Source organism: Oryzias latipes, chromosome 7 (assembly GCF_053564925.1).
Source record: "Oryzias latipes strain Hd-rR chromosome 7, Olatipes_Hd-rR_3.1".
NCBI classification, from domain to species: Eukaryota; Metazoa; Chordata; class Actinopteri; order Beloniformes; family Adrianichthyidae; genus Oryzias; species Oryzias latipes.
The window spans coordinates 31,194,001-31,208,350 of NC_136243.1; the positions used below are offsets into that span (position 1 = coordinate 31,194,001).

General features: G+C 42.9%; 1 protein-coding gene across 1 annotated transcript in view; it reads right to left on the reverse strand.

The window, feature by feature from the left end:
• Positions 1-3,945: 3,945 nt before the first annotated feature.
• The window catches only part of plagl2 (pleiomorphic adenoma gene-like 2), a 53,387-nt gene continuing 42,982 nt past the window's right edge, over positions 3,946-14,350 (reverse strand). The window contains exons 3-4 of the mRNA XM_023956394.2: positions 13,824-14,277; positions 3,946-8,769 (exon numbers count right to left, since the gene is read on the reverse strand). Coding sequence (XP_023812162.1) covers positions 7,293-8,769; positions 13,824-14,134 — 1,788 coding nt within the window. The 5' untranslated portion in view covers positions 14,135-14,277 and the 3' untranslated portion in view covers positions 3,946-7,292. The remainder of the gene's footprint in view (positions 8,770-13,823; positions 14,278-14,350) is intronic.

Below are 14,350 nucleotides of genomic sequence, written 5' to 3' on the forward strand. Positions count from 1 at the left end.
TTTTTCTAACAAGTCTTTTTGAAGGGGATTTGGTTTCTTTGGTTGTTTTAGATCTCGACCCCTTGAACGGAAACATCTTTTCTTTGTTTTTGTTTTGACTTTTGTCAAAGAAAATCCCACATTCTTTGAAACGATCAGTATTTTGTCTTTTTTTTATCTTCCTTGGATAATGTGTGGCAAACAATTCTGATGTGCTTCATGCTTTTATTTTACAGTACTTTGATCAAGTCTATATTAAACTACAGTATTTAATTGAGTGAATAATGGATTAGATGGATCTCCAGCCTGAAGCTGACTACATCTATAAAAGTGATTGAAGAAAGCCATTTTGTCGCTCCAAGTGTTTACTTTTTTCTACATTTCAAAGGTCAATAAGAGCTAAAGTGCTCACTGGAAACTGTTCAATTATTCAGTTCAAACATTTGGGTCTTCTTACCCCTGTAACAAACCAACTAAGACAAAACAAGTTTTTTTTCTGCTTCTTATTGTCTGTGGGAGTAATTAACACAACCAATGTTTTAATATGTTTGCTAAATGTGCAGTTTTTTGCAGTTAACCCTTGTGCTATCCTAGGCACTTTAACATTGGGAGTTGGGTCATATAGACCCACTAGACAGTGCTCTGAACCTTTTTTCTTCAATGATTTGTAATCTTCACTGATGTCCATGGATTACATGAAATCTTTCCACCTTTATCCACCTTTGTCATGGTAGGGAGAACACGTCAAAGTAAGGGTGGGGTCATAGGATAGCACAAGGGTTACACTACATAAAATACGTGTAAAACTGCGTAATTCTCACCTGACCAAAAGCTTTGAACGGCTCAAAACTGTATTGACGTGAAGACCTGTCTGCGCACATCGACAAATGACAAACACAAAAAACACTCACGAATGATGTAAATATCATACGTGTAAAATACACTAAATCTACAACACGGCTGTAAAATAGGAATTTTAAGCAGAAAAAAAACAATGTGCATGTATTTGTATTTTCTTTTTTTATATTTTTGAGCAAAACGAATTTTTTTTTGTCAAAAATAAATGCCCACCAATGCTCAGAGGGTATGAAACCGCTGGTTTGCTTTTTAATTATTTCAACATAACACATGACAAGTCAAAGATACACTGTACTGTACAATAAGTCAATAGTTCTGTTGTTGTGTTCATCATCTCTTTGGATCAACCAATATACAAATCTGTAAATTAAACATTGCAGATGAGATATGTAACAAAAAAGCAAGACTCTTCTTTCTTTCCTTTTCTCCACATCATTTCTTCAACTCTTGCTGCACTTGATAAACTTTGAGCTTAATAACGCACCGTAGGCGAATGCAAATAATCAGGGTTTTCACCTCGTGTACTCCGAGAGGAGGCTGTAATAGCATTTCATAAAAATAAATGGGCTATGTCACTTCACAAGATACACAAAGAGATTGGAATGCAAGACTTACATGGAGCTAACAATATATAAAACTATATGTGGATGTATAGCCGGCACCAGACGGTGCAGCTTCTTTCTACAGAAGAGGGCGTGTTAAAGGTGAAGAAGCCTTTCTCAGTTTTAGAGTGAAGAATAAAAATTCCCTTACAAGCGTAGTTTGTACTGCACCTACTAGAAAAGAGGAAAACGTGAGGATAAGTGCATCTCTAGTAGGTGCATGACGAGGTAATGAAGCTACAGCCGAGCTGAGAAACAGAACAGCGGCGCCGGTTTGAGTTCTGCTGAGGATACAGAAGCCCATTTAGGACAAAAAAAGACCAACTGAGGCCTGAAATTCACAGCGACATAGTTGCGCGTTAGCTGCACATGGCTAATGAATGTTAGGATTAAAAAAACAAGCCAGAATGCAACCTGGACTGTGTCCTCAATATGGATTAGAAATGTGTTGATTTATTTGGATCCTTCATGCAGGATCCTTTCAGAGCAGATTTTAAAACGGATCATTTGGATTTAGATGTTCCGTCATCACAAATTTTTCAGTTAATTCTTTTTAACAAAAATATTCTTCTTATTTTGTACGAATTTAAGATATGTTTCTAAAAAAATAAAACACACCGGTCATGAAAATAGGTGTCATTTTTAAAAGTCGTCATCAGAGAGACTTTTAAATGTGCAATCCTCTATTTAAAGTTCTTTTTTAATGTTATTTACTGCTGTAAATCTGCAACATTTTTTTTGGGAATTCATTATCTTGCAAAATTTGTTTTTTCTTGTTTTACTGAAAAACAAGTTGTGGATCAAAGTTCCTCCATAAGACATTTGGCGTTTCCTGTTGCCATGTCAAGAATAAAAACAGAGGGGTTTCAAACAATGCTAGCTTTATTTGGCAAACAGCCCCAATATTTATGTCTTAATTCTTTCATATTCTAAAGAAGAAAACTACTCACTTAAGATAGATTGTGATTTTTATGTCTAATGTGGAATTTTATCAGTATAGTTGAATAAGAACAGGTTTCTACGGCATTTTCTTTGGTGTCTCATCAAGCTTTTAGTCAAAAGAGTCATGGATATAAATCTCTGATTTCTTTAGAGAGTAAAATGTAATTATGGAGGCGGTCTTAATGCTGGGGAAACTTCAAAAAGATTTTTTCTGAAGGGAAGTCAAAATGTCTACATTATTTGTCAGCACCAGGCTTCTTAATAGTTGCTATAGACTTAAAAGTTTCACAAAAGTTGCAGTTTTGTAGTGAAAAGGTTTATAGAATTGTTTTAATCTTCTCCAATAGGAATGCAGAGCAATTCAAAGCTGCCTTTTACATCTTTGCCACATAAACCTTATTTTTCTTTTACTTTTCTTACCTCAAATGGACTTTCACGCATGTCCAGCCGTGCAACATCAAAGTGAAGTTGCGACCTGCTCACATCCCGAAACTCTGATTCTGCCACTTTACGTGTACCAACATCCATTTGAAGCAACGTTTTCCCCTTTTTATTTTTTTAAAACTCAGATTTGTTCTGGTTTTGGCAATAAAAGTCCTCTCAGCCTGGACTTTTATTTTGAAAGCTGGGCATCACCACACCACCGCCTCAGATGCTGCTGTTCTGTTTGAGCGCTCGGCTGGAACGAGGCTCGACTAGCTAAACGAGTGAAAGCTGGTTCAACCCAAAAAAAAAAAAAAAAAAACAGATCAGGGAGGAAAGGAGGCGGGGCCAATACGTAGAAAGGTATTAGTGAAAAGTATATCAAAAATACTGTTATTCTTTTGGAGAAGAGAAATACACAAAAGTTGATAAAGTCTACACATCAGACTAATGGCACATACATATACAGGATCAATACAAAATTAAAAACATGTACATATAAGCTGAATTTTAAAAAGAAAAAAAATACTCTTCTTTTTTTTTAAGGTTGAAAGTGCTAGAATTCAGATTAGCTCACAGAAACCCAGGGAGGACAAACTTAATGCCAAAAGCTTTCTAATCCTTTCTTTCCAGGAATAAACGAGATAACTGTTTTTAAGAAAATCTCCTTTTGATCGCTACAAACTGAGACGTTTTTCTTAAAAACAACCTATTTTTTTTTTAAAGTAAAGATCCAATTTGAATTCCGTTTTCCTCCAGAACGTTCCACAGAAAGGTGCAGACAGCCCATTTCAGATCAATCCAACGTTCGACCATCAAACTTATTGAAATAACCAATAAGGGGAGACGTTTCACATGCTTCCATTTTGGATTGAGATTGGATTATGATATTCCTAATCTAGCCTGTGTGAAGCTTTTCTGCATCAGTGCTTTTCCTTGTTTTCTCCAGTTGCTCCTGCCTTTCAAAGGGACTCGAGTTTTTCGTGTAATGTGCACTAGAGTCATCAGCTGCTCATTGTGAGAGTTTTATTTCCTACAGTTTCCAAAAAAAACAACATGTTGTTATAAGTCATAAGCTATTGTGCAAAAAATGAAGTTTCTTCTCCCGAGGTTTTGGTAAGAAAAAAAATGAGGTGATGTGTTGTGTTGTTTTTTTTTTTTTTTTTTTTTTTTTTTTTTTTTTTAAGGTCCTGTTTGTACAAACAGAAAACAATATATCATATGACAAACAAAACAAATAAATGATAAAGAGATACGCCGGGCGGAGCGGCCATTGATGACCGCCATCCTCCGGGTATCGCTTCATTTCAGACCCTTTTCTTTCACTCTAATGAAGCAGCAAAACGAGGATGAGGAGGAGGAGGAGGAGCAGGTTGGACTGAAGAACGCTTTGTCGGTTCCGGTTCTGTTTTAGCTCCCTGCTCATCTTGCAGGATGTTTTAGTGGTCTACAGTTGTGGTAACTTGGAAACCGTGGCGAAAAGCAGCAATTTGTTATTTTTTTTTTTTTTAACGAAGACAAAGCGAGCGGCTCCTCTGCACGACGAAGGACAACATCCCTCAGAATGAGCGAGGAAAAGCACATTTCTGTAAAACTGAATGCTTCTGGCTTATTTCAGCCTCGTCGTGTGGCGTCAGAGCTCTCGTCACAGCAGCAACCTGAAGTTTACACAAAGACTTTTTCATCCAACTGATGTTTTTGGCGTTTGCAACATGATCGAGTCCTTTCTGTGTGGCTCAGCGTCCGGCCTGAATGAGGACTGAGATTCAACCAACATGTTTTGGTTCTTAACGGAGCTCCAGCAGCAAAACCAGCTCAGCTGCGCTCGTGTGGCGGGAAAGTTGTCAGATCAGGGGCTTTAGTGTCTGCATGACATCCAGATATACAAGCTCCACTCATGGCTGATTACCTGGTTCAGGTGTGTCCTGCCAATTAGAACATGCAAGGGCAGGTCGTGCTGGAAAACATGCACGACTGCGGCCCTCGAGGCCTGGCTTTGCCTATCAGATGATGACTGCTCCATCGAGGGAGGAAGAACAAATTCTACACTAAGGAGCTTTGATTAGAAACAACTTTGAATGAAACCAGGTTTTAGAAGTTTACTTTATGCACCGACAGACAAAAATCCTTCAACTTTTTCATGCCGTACATGTTGAAAGACACCTTTCTCAGAATTAGCTGGCTATACGTTGATTGCGAAAACACTTAATTACCATAAAGTGTTGCCCATCGGCACAGAGCTACTTTTCTCAGTTTCAGAATCCCCTGGGGTTACGTTAAATGCATTGAAACGATTGAAAGGTTAAGCTAATTGAAAGAACGCCGACGCTGGAGCTAAAGCTCAGATCGGACAAATTCAGAAAGCTTTAGGCCACAGCGCCCCCTGCAGGTAGCAAATAAAGACAGCAGTTTGGCTACATTCGACTTTCTACGTGTAAATGACCAATAGCTGCTTAGCCAATAACAGCACAAAGAGCCGCTTTTCTCCGCTTTAGAATAAGTCAGTTGACACACTTTCATGCGATTAGGTTTTGCATGTCAGCGCAGAGCTACTTTTCTCAGATTCAGAGTCCGTTGGAATCACTTCAGTTGCAAAAACGGTTAAAGAAATGCGTTATAAGATTGCCAACGATAGAGCGATATTAAAGAATTCAATTCGGAAAGTTTTGCCCCTACAGGTATCAAATGAAGACAGCAGTTTTCCCTCCGTCTGCACATTCGAGTGTAAATGACCAAATGCTAATTAGCCTTTTAAGGCGTTTAAATGACAGAAATCTTAAAGTTTGACAATGACTTGATGAAATGGAGTGCTTGTAACAATCTGAAACTAAAGAGTAACAATAACAAGACACGTGGCTGCTAAATGCGCTGCCATGTTTGGAGTTTAAAGGCAAACTTCTCATTGCAACTGTACGGAGACCCATCAAATCCTGTCGGGATGGTGTTTTCAGGACTTTCTGTCCAGCAGGAGGGTGAAATAAACCAGAAATTCACTGTAAGCATGACCTGTGGGATGAAGAGCATCCCATCAAAACAACCTATTCTGCTCAGAACCTAACTGACAGCCGATCCACTACCAGCCTTCTAGAAATACTTCCGTCCGCAGCTCTGACTCCGCTAGAACTAAACTCACGTAAAGATCGGGTGAAAAGCTTATGGGGAAAAGCTAATACTTCATCCTGTTGTTGATCAAGAAATAAAAAAAATGCAAGATACACACAAATGTAAACCTGCCAGACATCAAAAACATTACTTAGTTTTAATACATCTACCAAAAAAGTACACCTTACTGAGATAATCAATTATAATCATTTTTCGAGATATTTCGTACACTGCAATAACATTATTTTATACTTTTCTGTGATTCTTTGCTCTTTTTCTTTTTTTCCAGCCATTCACATATTTCGGGGTCCATCATTGCCATGATGATGCATCTTTTTCAAAGACTGCCTGAAGGAGCGTTTTCACTCAAAACGTTGAGTCGGCACAAACGGCTCCAGAGAACTTTTGAGGGGGGAGAAGGAGGGAGACCCCTTATGAGGAGTCTCCCGCCGCCAGGAGGGAAGGAAGGAAGGAAGGAAGGAAACCTCCGGAGGTACGAGGAGGAGGCGAGGAGAGCAAAGGGCAAGTGCCTTCAGCCAAAACAAAATGAAAAAGTGCTTCTAATGAGGAAAAGTTAGCGCAGAAACGTGTTTGGCAGCTGTTTTCTTACGTTGAGCCCGTTTTGTTTTTTGTTTTTTGCATGGAAATGATCAAACTGAGCCGACTCTAGGAGCAGATCAGCTTAAGTTTTTCCTTGTTCGAAGAGCACTTTCATGAAGACGACGATCGATCGGTTGTTGGGGTTTTCTATTTTTTTTGTGGCAGTATTTTGGCCATCTTTCATATTTTTCGCAGCCTAACCGATCTTTCTCCTCTCCATAATAATCAGGTTTTCAGCACAGATGCTTCAAACACATTTTCTACCATGTTTTTTTTGTTTTTGTTTTTTTACATTTGCAAAAAAAAAAAAAAAAATTTAAACAAAATCTCCACTTCAAACTATATGCTTCCTGGGTCACAACAAAACAGATAATCTTCACTAAATTTCTTTATATTATTACTTTAGAAAGTATGCAGTACCACGCCTTTTGGCCTACTGATGCTGCTCTCTATAATACTAAATAGGGGATGGAAGGGAGCTAAAAGCAGAAGTAAACGGAAATAAAGAAATGGGGTTAATACGTCGTTATATCTATAGGATAAGGAATAAACAAACAAGAAAGCCCAAATAAAAGCTGCTTCAACTTCTTTTCTCACCTTTTTTCTTTTTGTTCAAAGGGGTTCGACGTCCTTTTAAGGCTCAATCAAAAGCTTTTGTGCGCACTTTCATTTAAGGCTTCTAAGTGAATGTCCGTCTCTTTTCTCGGGATCTCCCGCGGTGTGATCGGGCCCAGTGAGGGACCGCCCGTCCCAGCTGAGCTTGGGCAAACGGGTGGGCCTTCTTTCTCACTGGAAGGCTTGGTGGAAGCGAGGCAGTGTGGTGGTACTGAGGCTGGAGCTAAACACTGGTGGGAGGGGGTGCAGGTGTCCCAGGCCTAGCCCCCCGCCGGAGCTCTGCTGCTCCTGAGGTTGTGGTTGCAAAGAGGTAAGAGGTGCCGCGCTGACGGCGGCCGCTGCCGAGGCGACTGCTGCGGCCTGAGGCTCAGCAGCGTGCAGAGATGAGGAGGAGGATGTGGAGGAAGTCGCAGACGAGGTGTAGCCCATCACCAGACCTCCGGTGCTCATGGGGGCGCTGTATGGAGGCAGGTTCAGGGGCAGAAAACCCAGCAGGTGGGAGAAGTCCATGTTAGCAGCACACAAAGACTCAGCGATCACCGCAGGGCTCTTGGACAGGAGGGGATCCCCGCAAAGCTCGTCCGCCAGGCCCGAGGTAGGCTCCAGTCCGTCCTTGGGGGGTGAGGCAGCGGCGTGAGGCTCTGCAGAGGGAACCGGGCCAGGTAGACCACTCTGCAGATCCATGAGGAAGCTCTCCATCTCCACTTTCAAAGGCTTGTCCAGCAGGTATGAGGTAGATCCCAGCTGGTATTTGGGTGCTGGCTGGGGCTGGTGCTGCTGCTGGGGGGCCGCAGGCTGATGGTGAGGGGGGAGAGGAGGGGAATGGTGATGATGGTGATGGTGGTGATGATGGTGGTGGTGATGGGAGTGTGGGTGGATGGATGCAGGGGACTCCATGGGACAGCCCATGCCCATAGCTGCAGACAAGGAGTTGGGCATCAGGGATGGGTGTGGATGACCCACCCCGGGGTTAGACATGGCCTGCAAATGGTGGGGGTTGTACATGCTCATCGGAAAAGATGCCCCGCTCGGGAACGACTTGCCCATCATGGGGTCTTTGTTGGGCCCCATGCCACACATCATGGGACTGAGCTCCTCCTTCACAGAGCACGGCGGAGACCCCGACGCCAGGAGGCCCAACATATCCGGAGGTTCCGTTTTGATCTTCAGCAGCTCCTGAGAGTGGCTCTTCTTCACGTGGCGCGTCAGATGGTCCTTCCTGCCGAAGCGTTGGGCACAGTACTGGCACAGGAAGTCCTTTCGGCCCGTGTGGACCACCATGTGACGCCGCACGTCCTTCCGCGTGTAGAAACGTCTGTCACAGTGGTCACATGGATGCTTCTTCTCCTTGGCACCACCCGAGGACTTCCCCGAGTGGCTCTTGAGGTGCTCCAGGAGAACGGGGGTGCTCTCGTAGCTCTGCATGCACACTTTACAGGTCAGGTCCCCCGCAGTTGCAGAGTGCATGGCCACGTGGCGTTTGTATCCCAGCTTGGTGTTGTAGTGCTTTCCGCACTCGTCACACTTGAAGGCCTCCTTGTTGGGGTCATGGGTCTGTAGGTGGTTCTTCAGGTGGTCTTTGCGGTGGAACATCTTCTCACAGAACGAACACTGATGGGTCTTCTGTGGAGAGTGTGTGGCCATATGCCTGCAGACGACAAGACAGTGTTAGGACTACCCAGAAGACGACACGACATAGCAAGGGTCCCCCCCCCCGGGCCTCGAGGGCCGGTGTCCTACATGTTTTCCCACCAACCTGCCATTGAAGCTCCTTATCGGCTAAACACACCTGATCCAGGTAATCAGCAACAAATACGGCAGGGTTTCTTGAAAACCAGCAGGACACCGGCCCTCGAGGCCTGGCAGTGGCGGTTTTTGATATGGGCGATGTGGGCGGTCGCCCAGGGCGGCACTTCATAGGGGGCGGCATTTGCCGTGCCCGATGCACACATATTGTGCTACGATATTCAAAGAGGAAGCTTGAAGCTTTTAATCTGAAATTGCTTCAGCTGCCGACACTTAACACTTTTATTTTTGACACATCAGACTGTTAAGTATGTCTTCATCCTGTTTGCTCTTCACACTTATGGTGCAAAAAAAAAAAAAAAAAAAGGATGAAATAACTCAGAGTGAAACAACGTAAAACAGGCACATGAAAAAGAATTAGGCAGAACAATCACCCGTGCTCAACCCAATTTCGACAAAAGCAGGCAATGGGGATTATTTCCCACAATTCCTTGCTCTGAGACGGCAGACCAGACACGCACGTGACCACCGCCCTCTGCTGCAAGACGCTTGCGGCCAACACCTCTTTGCGGTACAACATAAGTCAAAAAACTCGAGAGGGGGGCGCAACTCGCCGGTGGCTGGCTGAATCACACTAACAGGCGTGAGGGGAGTCTTTTTCTATCTGACAATCAACTCTGGGCCGCAGCTGCGCCTCCCGTTATAGAGACGGAGCCGCGTGTGTCAGAGGGAAGGGGAGGGGGAGGGGTGGTGGTGGCAGACCATTTTTTATGGATTGAGGTTTTTTGGAGGATTTCTGCTGTTGGTGTTGCACAAATTTAGGGAAATGCCAAATATTTTTGGAGTAATCCCACTGATGAGTTCTATGATTTAGTCTTTAATGTTTTATAAGACCTAAACATATTAATCACAATAAGTTATTTTTAGACCTAATCCCTCTGATATGTTTCACAAAGACACACACAGGACGTCACACATTAAGAAATTATTGCTAAAAATGAAGCAGGAGTCCAGCTCTAAAAAAATGCCCTAAAAAATGATAAAAGAGCAAAAAAAAACGGAATTATTTGATTTGTAATTTCTTATTAATATTTCCAGGCTTTCTTTGTTTTGTTCTGCAGAATGTTCATATTTGTATAATTTTGACAGAATATATTTATATGGAGAGCAAAATATTACAAGTTATTTAAGGTTTAACTTGTGTTCCTGTTTTTATTTATATTCATGTTCAAAAAGTTCAGTTTAAAAGGTTTAAAAGTTTAGCTTTAGCGTGTTCAGTAAATGTTTATCTTCTTCGGCCCAAAACCTTAAGCATGTTTTTAATTTAGGCCCTCTGTGTGACTGAGTTTGACCCCCCTGTAATACAAGTCTAGAAAATTCATGCCTTTTTTGTGTAAAATGGCTAAATAGAAGATAGGGAACACAACAGGATGTTGTCAAATTTTGTATGTGTGCGCGGGGGGGGGGGCGCTGGTGGGGTTACTCGCCCAGGGAGTAAGTCAGTGTAGAACCGCCACTGAGGCCTGGATTTGGGGACCCCTGACGTAGAGCAACCTCTTTGAGGCTGGGAGGTTCAAATCCACGGTTGGATTTGACAGTATCAGACCCACCCTACCTAATATGCAGCGACGGACTCTCCAATCTTACAAGGATGCAGCTAATAACGGTGGATTCACTTTATTAAACTTAGAAAATACCAGTTTTTATGATGGTTGTATGATTTTTTTGTGTTGTATTTATGTGCCTTACTTTAAAGGTTAGTCGTCCGCTTTTTGAGTCTCCATTTTATCGGTTTGGGAGTTTTAAAGGACAAATACCAATTACAGATGGTATTTAACAGGTAATATTTACTGTAAAAACTAGAGCTGCGACAGTGTGGTACTTTTGATCACCGTGGTGATGAACCAGCAGGGGGCGTGGTGCCGGGGTTACCAACACCAAACACGAAATCCCCCAGTGGCCGCGACACAAATGAATACAATTACAACGCAGTATTCTTTATTAACAAATAACAGTAAAAACTGACTAACTAACTACTACCTATCTAACTAATGAAATAACTACATAGGTGTTGTAGAATGACTATGTGTGTGTGTGTCAGCGCGCTGCGTGTGTAGGAGGAAGGAGCGCACACACGTGTTGGGGGTGCGTGTTGATTCTTCTGCAGTGGACCGCTCTGGAGTTGCACGCGAGTTTCACCTGTGCTCTCTGGTACAGACATATTCTCAAAATATTATTTATTGCTCAGTAATAAACAGACTGCAGTCATCTTTCCGGTAGCCATGAGGCCTGACACCCATGAAGAACGCGGGACAGGAGGCTCCGCCTTTGTTTATACGGACACGTAACTGTGCGTTGCACAAAATAGTTCCCAAACAAAACATGTAGTGATGTTCATCGAAATCTAACAGTACGCGTTCATGTTTGGTGTTACAGAGAGAAGGAGAACAGTACTAAAAGGTTTCTCCCAGAAACCCTTGAAGTCTGAACACAGGACTAGCAGAAAAAGTACATTATCAGCAAAGATGAATGTGTTTAATGTGTTTATTATAGTTCTAATCACGCACCATATGCTGAAATTTAAAAAAAATAAATAAATAAAAAACCTGCGGTGATGCAGTTATCGTCACACCCCCAGTAAAAACAAAAACAGTTTAATCTGCTTGCTGATATTTTACAGAGCGTGAAGATGTATGTCTTTCATCAAAAGTTAAGAGTAATCAGAAACTTAGGACAATAATAATTAAAAAAAATCAGAGGCCATTTTCAGCTTTGTACAGGCTGATCTGTTTTGCGCCTCTTTACATTAGTAAAACATAAAACTCTGGCTTCACATTAGATAAGTGATGCATATCAGAGCAAAGCTGCTTTTCTCCACGTCGCAATCCGTTGGATCTTTGTCAACCCTCATGCTATCTTGTGGGGTCCATTAATAGCACGTTAACGCTGGCACTAGACAGTGCGCTGAACCCTTTTTCTTCAATGATTTGTGATCTTCACTGGTGTCCATGGATTACATGAAATCTTTCCACCTTTATCCACCTTTGTCATGGTAGGAATAACACGTCAATGCAAGGGTGGGGTCATCTGGACCCCACAAGATAGCAGAAGGGTTAATTGTCCAAACCAGAGGTCAGCCACCCGGGGCAGGCGTGCCACAGTTGGCACATGGAGGAAAGGACAGTGGTACTGCGGGGGGGTGACAACAATAAGCGTTTGATCTGTCGTGTGTTTGGATTGTTCGGATTTAAAAAATATTTAAAAAGGGGGTTTGAGTGACAGTTTTCCTCCATGGCGTCACAAGGTCCATTCATGCAGCGCTGGGTCTGTGACCCCGCCCACCTATATAAATACAGACTTTTTTCCACGTCAGCCTCCATGAACAGGCGATTAAACTTGAGTCTAACGCAGTGAAATGAAAACGGTGTAACAGTTCCCCTGGGTTTTGAAAAGGTTGCGGGTGAGACGACAGGTGTGGTAATGTGAGCGCGTGCGCAATCGGGAAAAGCTGCACACGTTTACGACTGCACAGCTGGCTTTTTTGGTCATGTTTTTGGCGTCTCACCAGCTGACGTTTATGAAGTTATAAGGTTTATAACAACCAATAAAGATCAGATTAAACCCAGACTTTCTTTCTGTTCCGCTAAACGTCAACGTGAAATGTGAACAAGTTTTAAAATAAAACTACAGCTGATCACATTTACTGAGGGTGACGATGATGAAGAATGATGCAGTGGAAAATGTATATGACTATAATTAGGAAACTAAGTAAAAAGTAAAAACATTTAACTTGACATGCAATCAAAGCAGAATTACAAATTTAACTGACATGAAGTTACTCAGGCCCCGTCTCTGAATGTAACAAAAAATGAATAAACCAAAAGCGTTCGCTTATTTTATCATATTAGCGGTTGTGTTTAGAAATATTGATGGTATTTTGCTCTGATGTATTGTTCTAGGTGTGACATACCACAAATGCAGTACTTTTTTCAAAACAAACATAGTTGCAATACTATTTCAACTTTGACCCATATTTCTTGTGTAATATTGTTATGAAAGCACTTTTTTAAGTTAATGTATGTTTGATCTGCTGTTTGTGAATTAAATAACGTTTCGGGCATAATGGAAATGTTTTCATATTTTTTTGGATCAAAGTTCACATCATAGTTGGTGATGGAACCGTTGAGACAGTTTGGAATTGGCGCTTGATGTCATAAACGTTGCTGACCGCTGGTCATTCAAAGAGCATGATTTTGGTTAACCGATGAACCTACTGCAGATATTAGCTCCACCTAGTGTCAAAACTAAGAAGTGTTGAGAAGTCAGAAATCCCAGTTTTGAGCGTAAAACGTTAAACATTTTGTGTGCTCAAAGATTACGTGCAATCAAAATTCAATTCTCTCTTTTTTCTGCGCTCGAAACAGAGCGCTGTGCCCAAAAAAGCCAGCCAATCACAGACATGGACATGAAGGTTTTTGTCTTCATCCTCACAGCTCTAGTAGAAATAGATCGAAATGAAAACATCCTAGCGAGCGCAGAGATCAACGTCTTGGCAAGAAAGATGGTGCACTTTAGACGACTGAACCAACGGGGCATCTCAATAATAATCTAGGAATTCTGCACTTCGCTCACGTTCAACCATCCCAAAATGCTCCAAAGCTAAAGCGCACTCGGGTCAGACTCAGTCATGACCCAAAACAGACGTTGATCCTGGAAAGCCTGAGAAAGTTTACGAATTCAAACCTTTCTGGAAAGAAAACTCAACAGACATGGGAAACTCTGACAACTTGTTGCTGTGTGAGGCAGCAACCATGTTGCTGCCTCACACAGCAACAAGTTGTCAGAGAAGAGTCATGAGGTTGAAGGTGTGATTCCCCCAATCGACATTTTCTGAGCTTTTTGGAAGAGGTTTTCTCACATCGATGTCCAGAAAGGTCAAGCGGAGACGTTGTGTACCTGAAGAGCTTGTACTTGGAGCTGAAGGCCTTGGGACAGTGCGGCTGCGAGCAGTGGAAGGGCTTCTCCCCCGTGTGGCTCAGGCCGTGGAGGCGGAGCTTCTCCTGGGAAGTGAACAAAGCCCCGCAGACCAGACACTCGTTTCCTTTCGCTCTTCCCACCTCCTCCTCCTCTTTCCCCCTCTCTCGCTCTCTCTCCGTCCGTGGCAGCGGGGCGGCGCTCCCGAACAGCTTGGCGGCGGCGCGGCGTCCCTCTTCCTCCGGCGTCAGTGCGGTGATGTGGTGTGAGGCATCGGCGGCAGCAGCTGCCATGGCAGCCCTAGAGCGCCGCTGCCATGAACATGCACTCGTGGCTCCCCGGGCCTGCAGGCACAATGCGGGAAGGTCCGGGCGGGAGACGGACAGCTCACAGGAAACGCCGGCAATCCAGGGGAAACATCCAGGTGATCCGAAACCTGAGGAGACGCAGACGCTCCTGAAGTCAGAGACTTAGGTGGAAAAACATGGTACAGCCACGGATGGTCAACA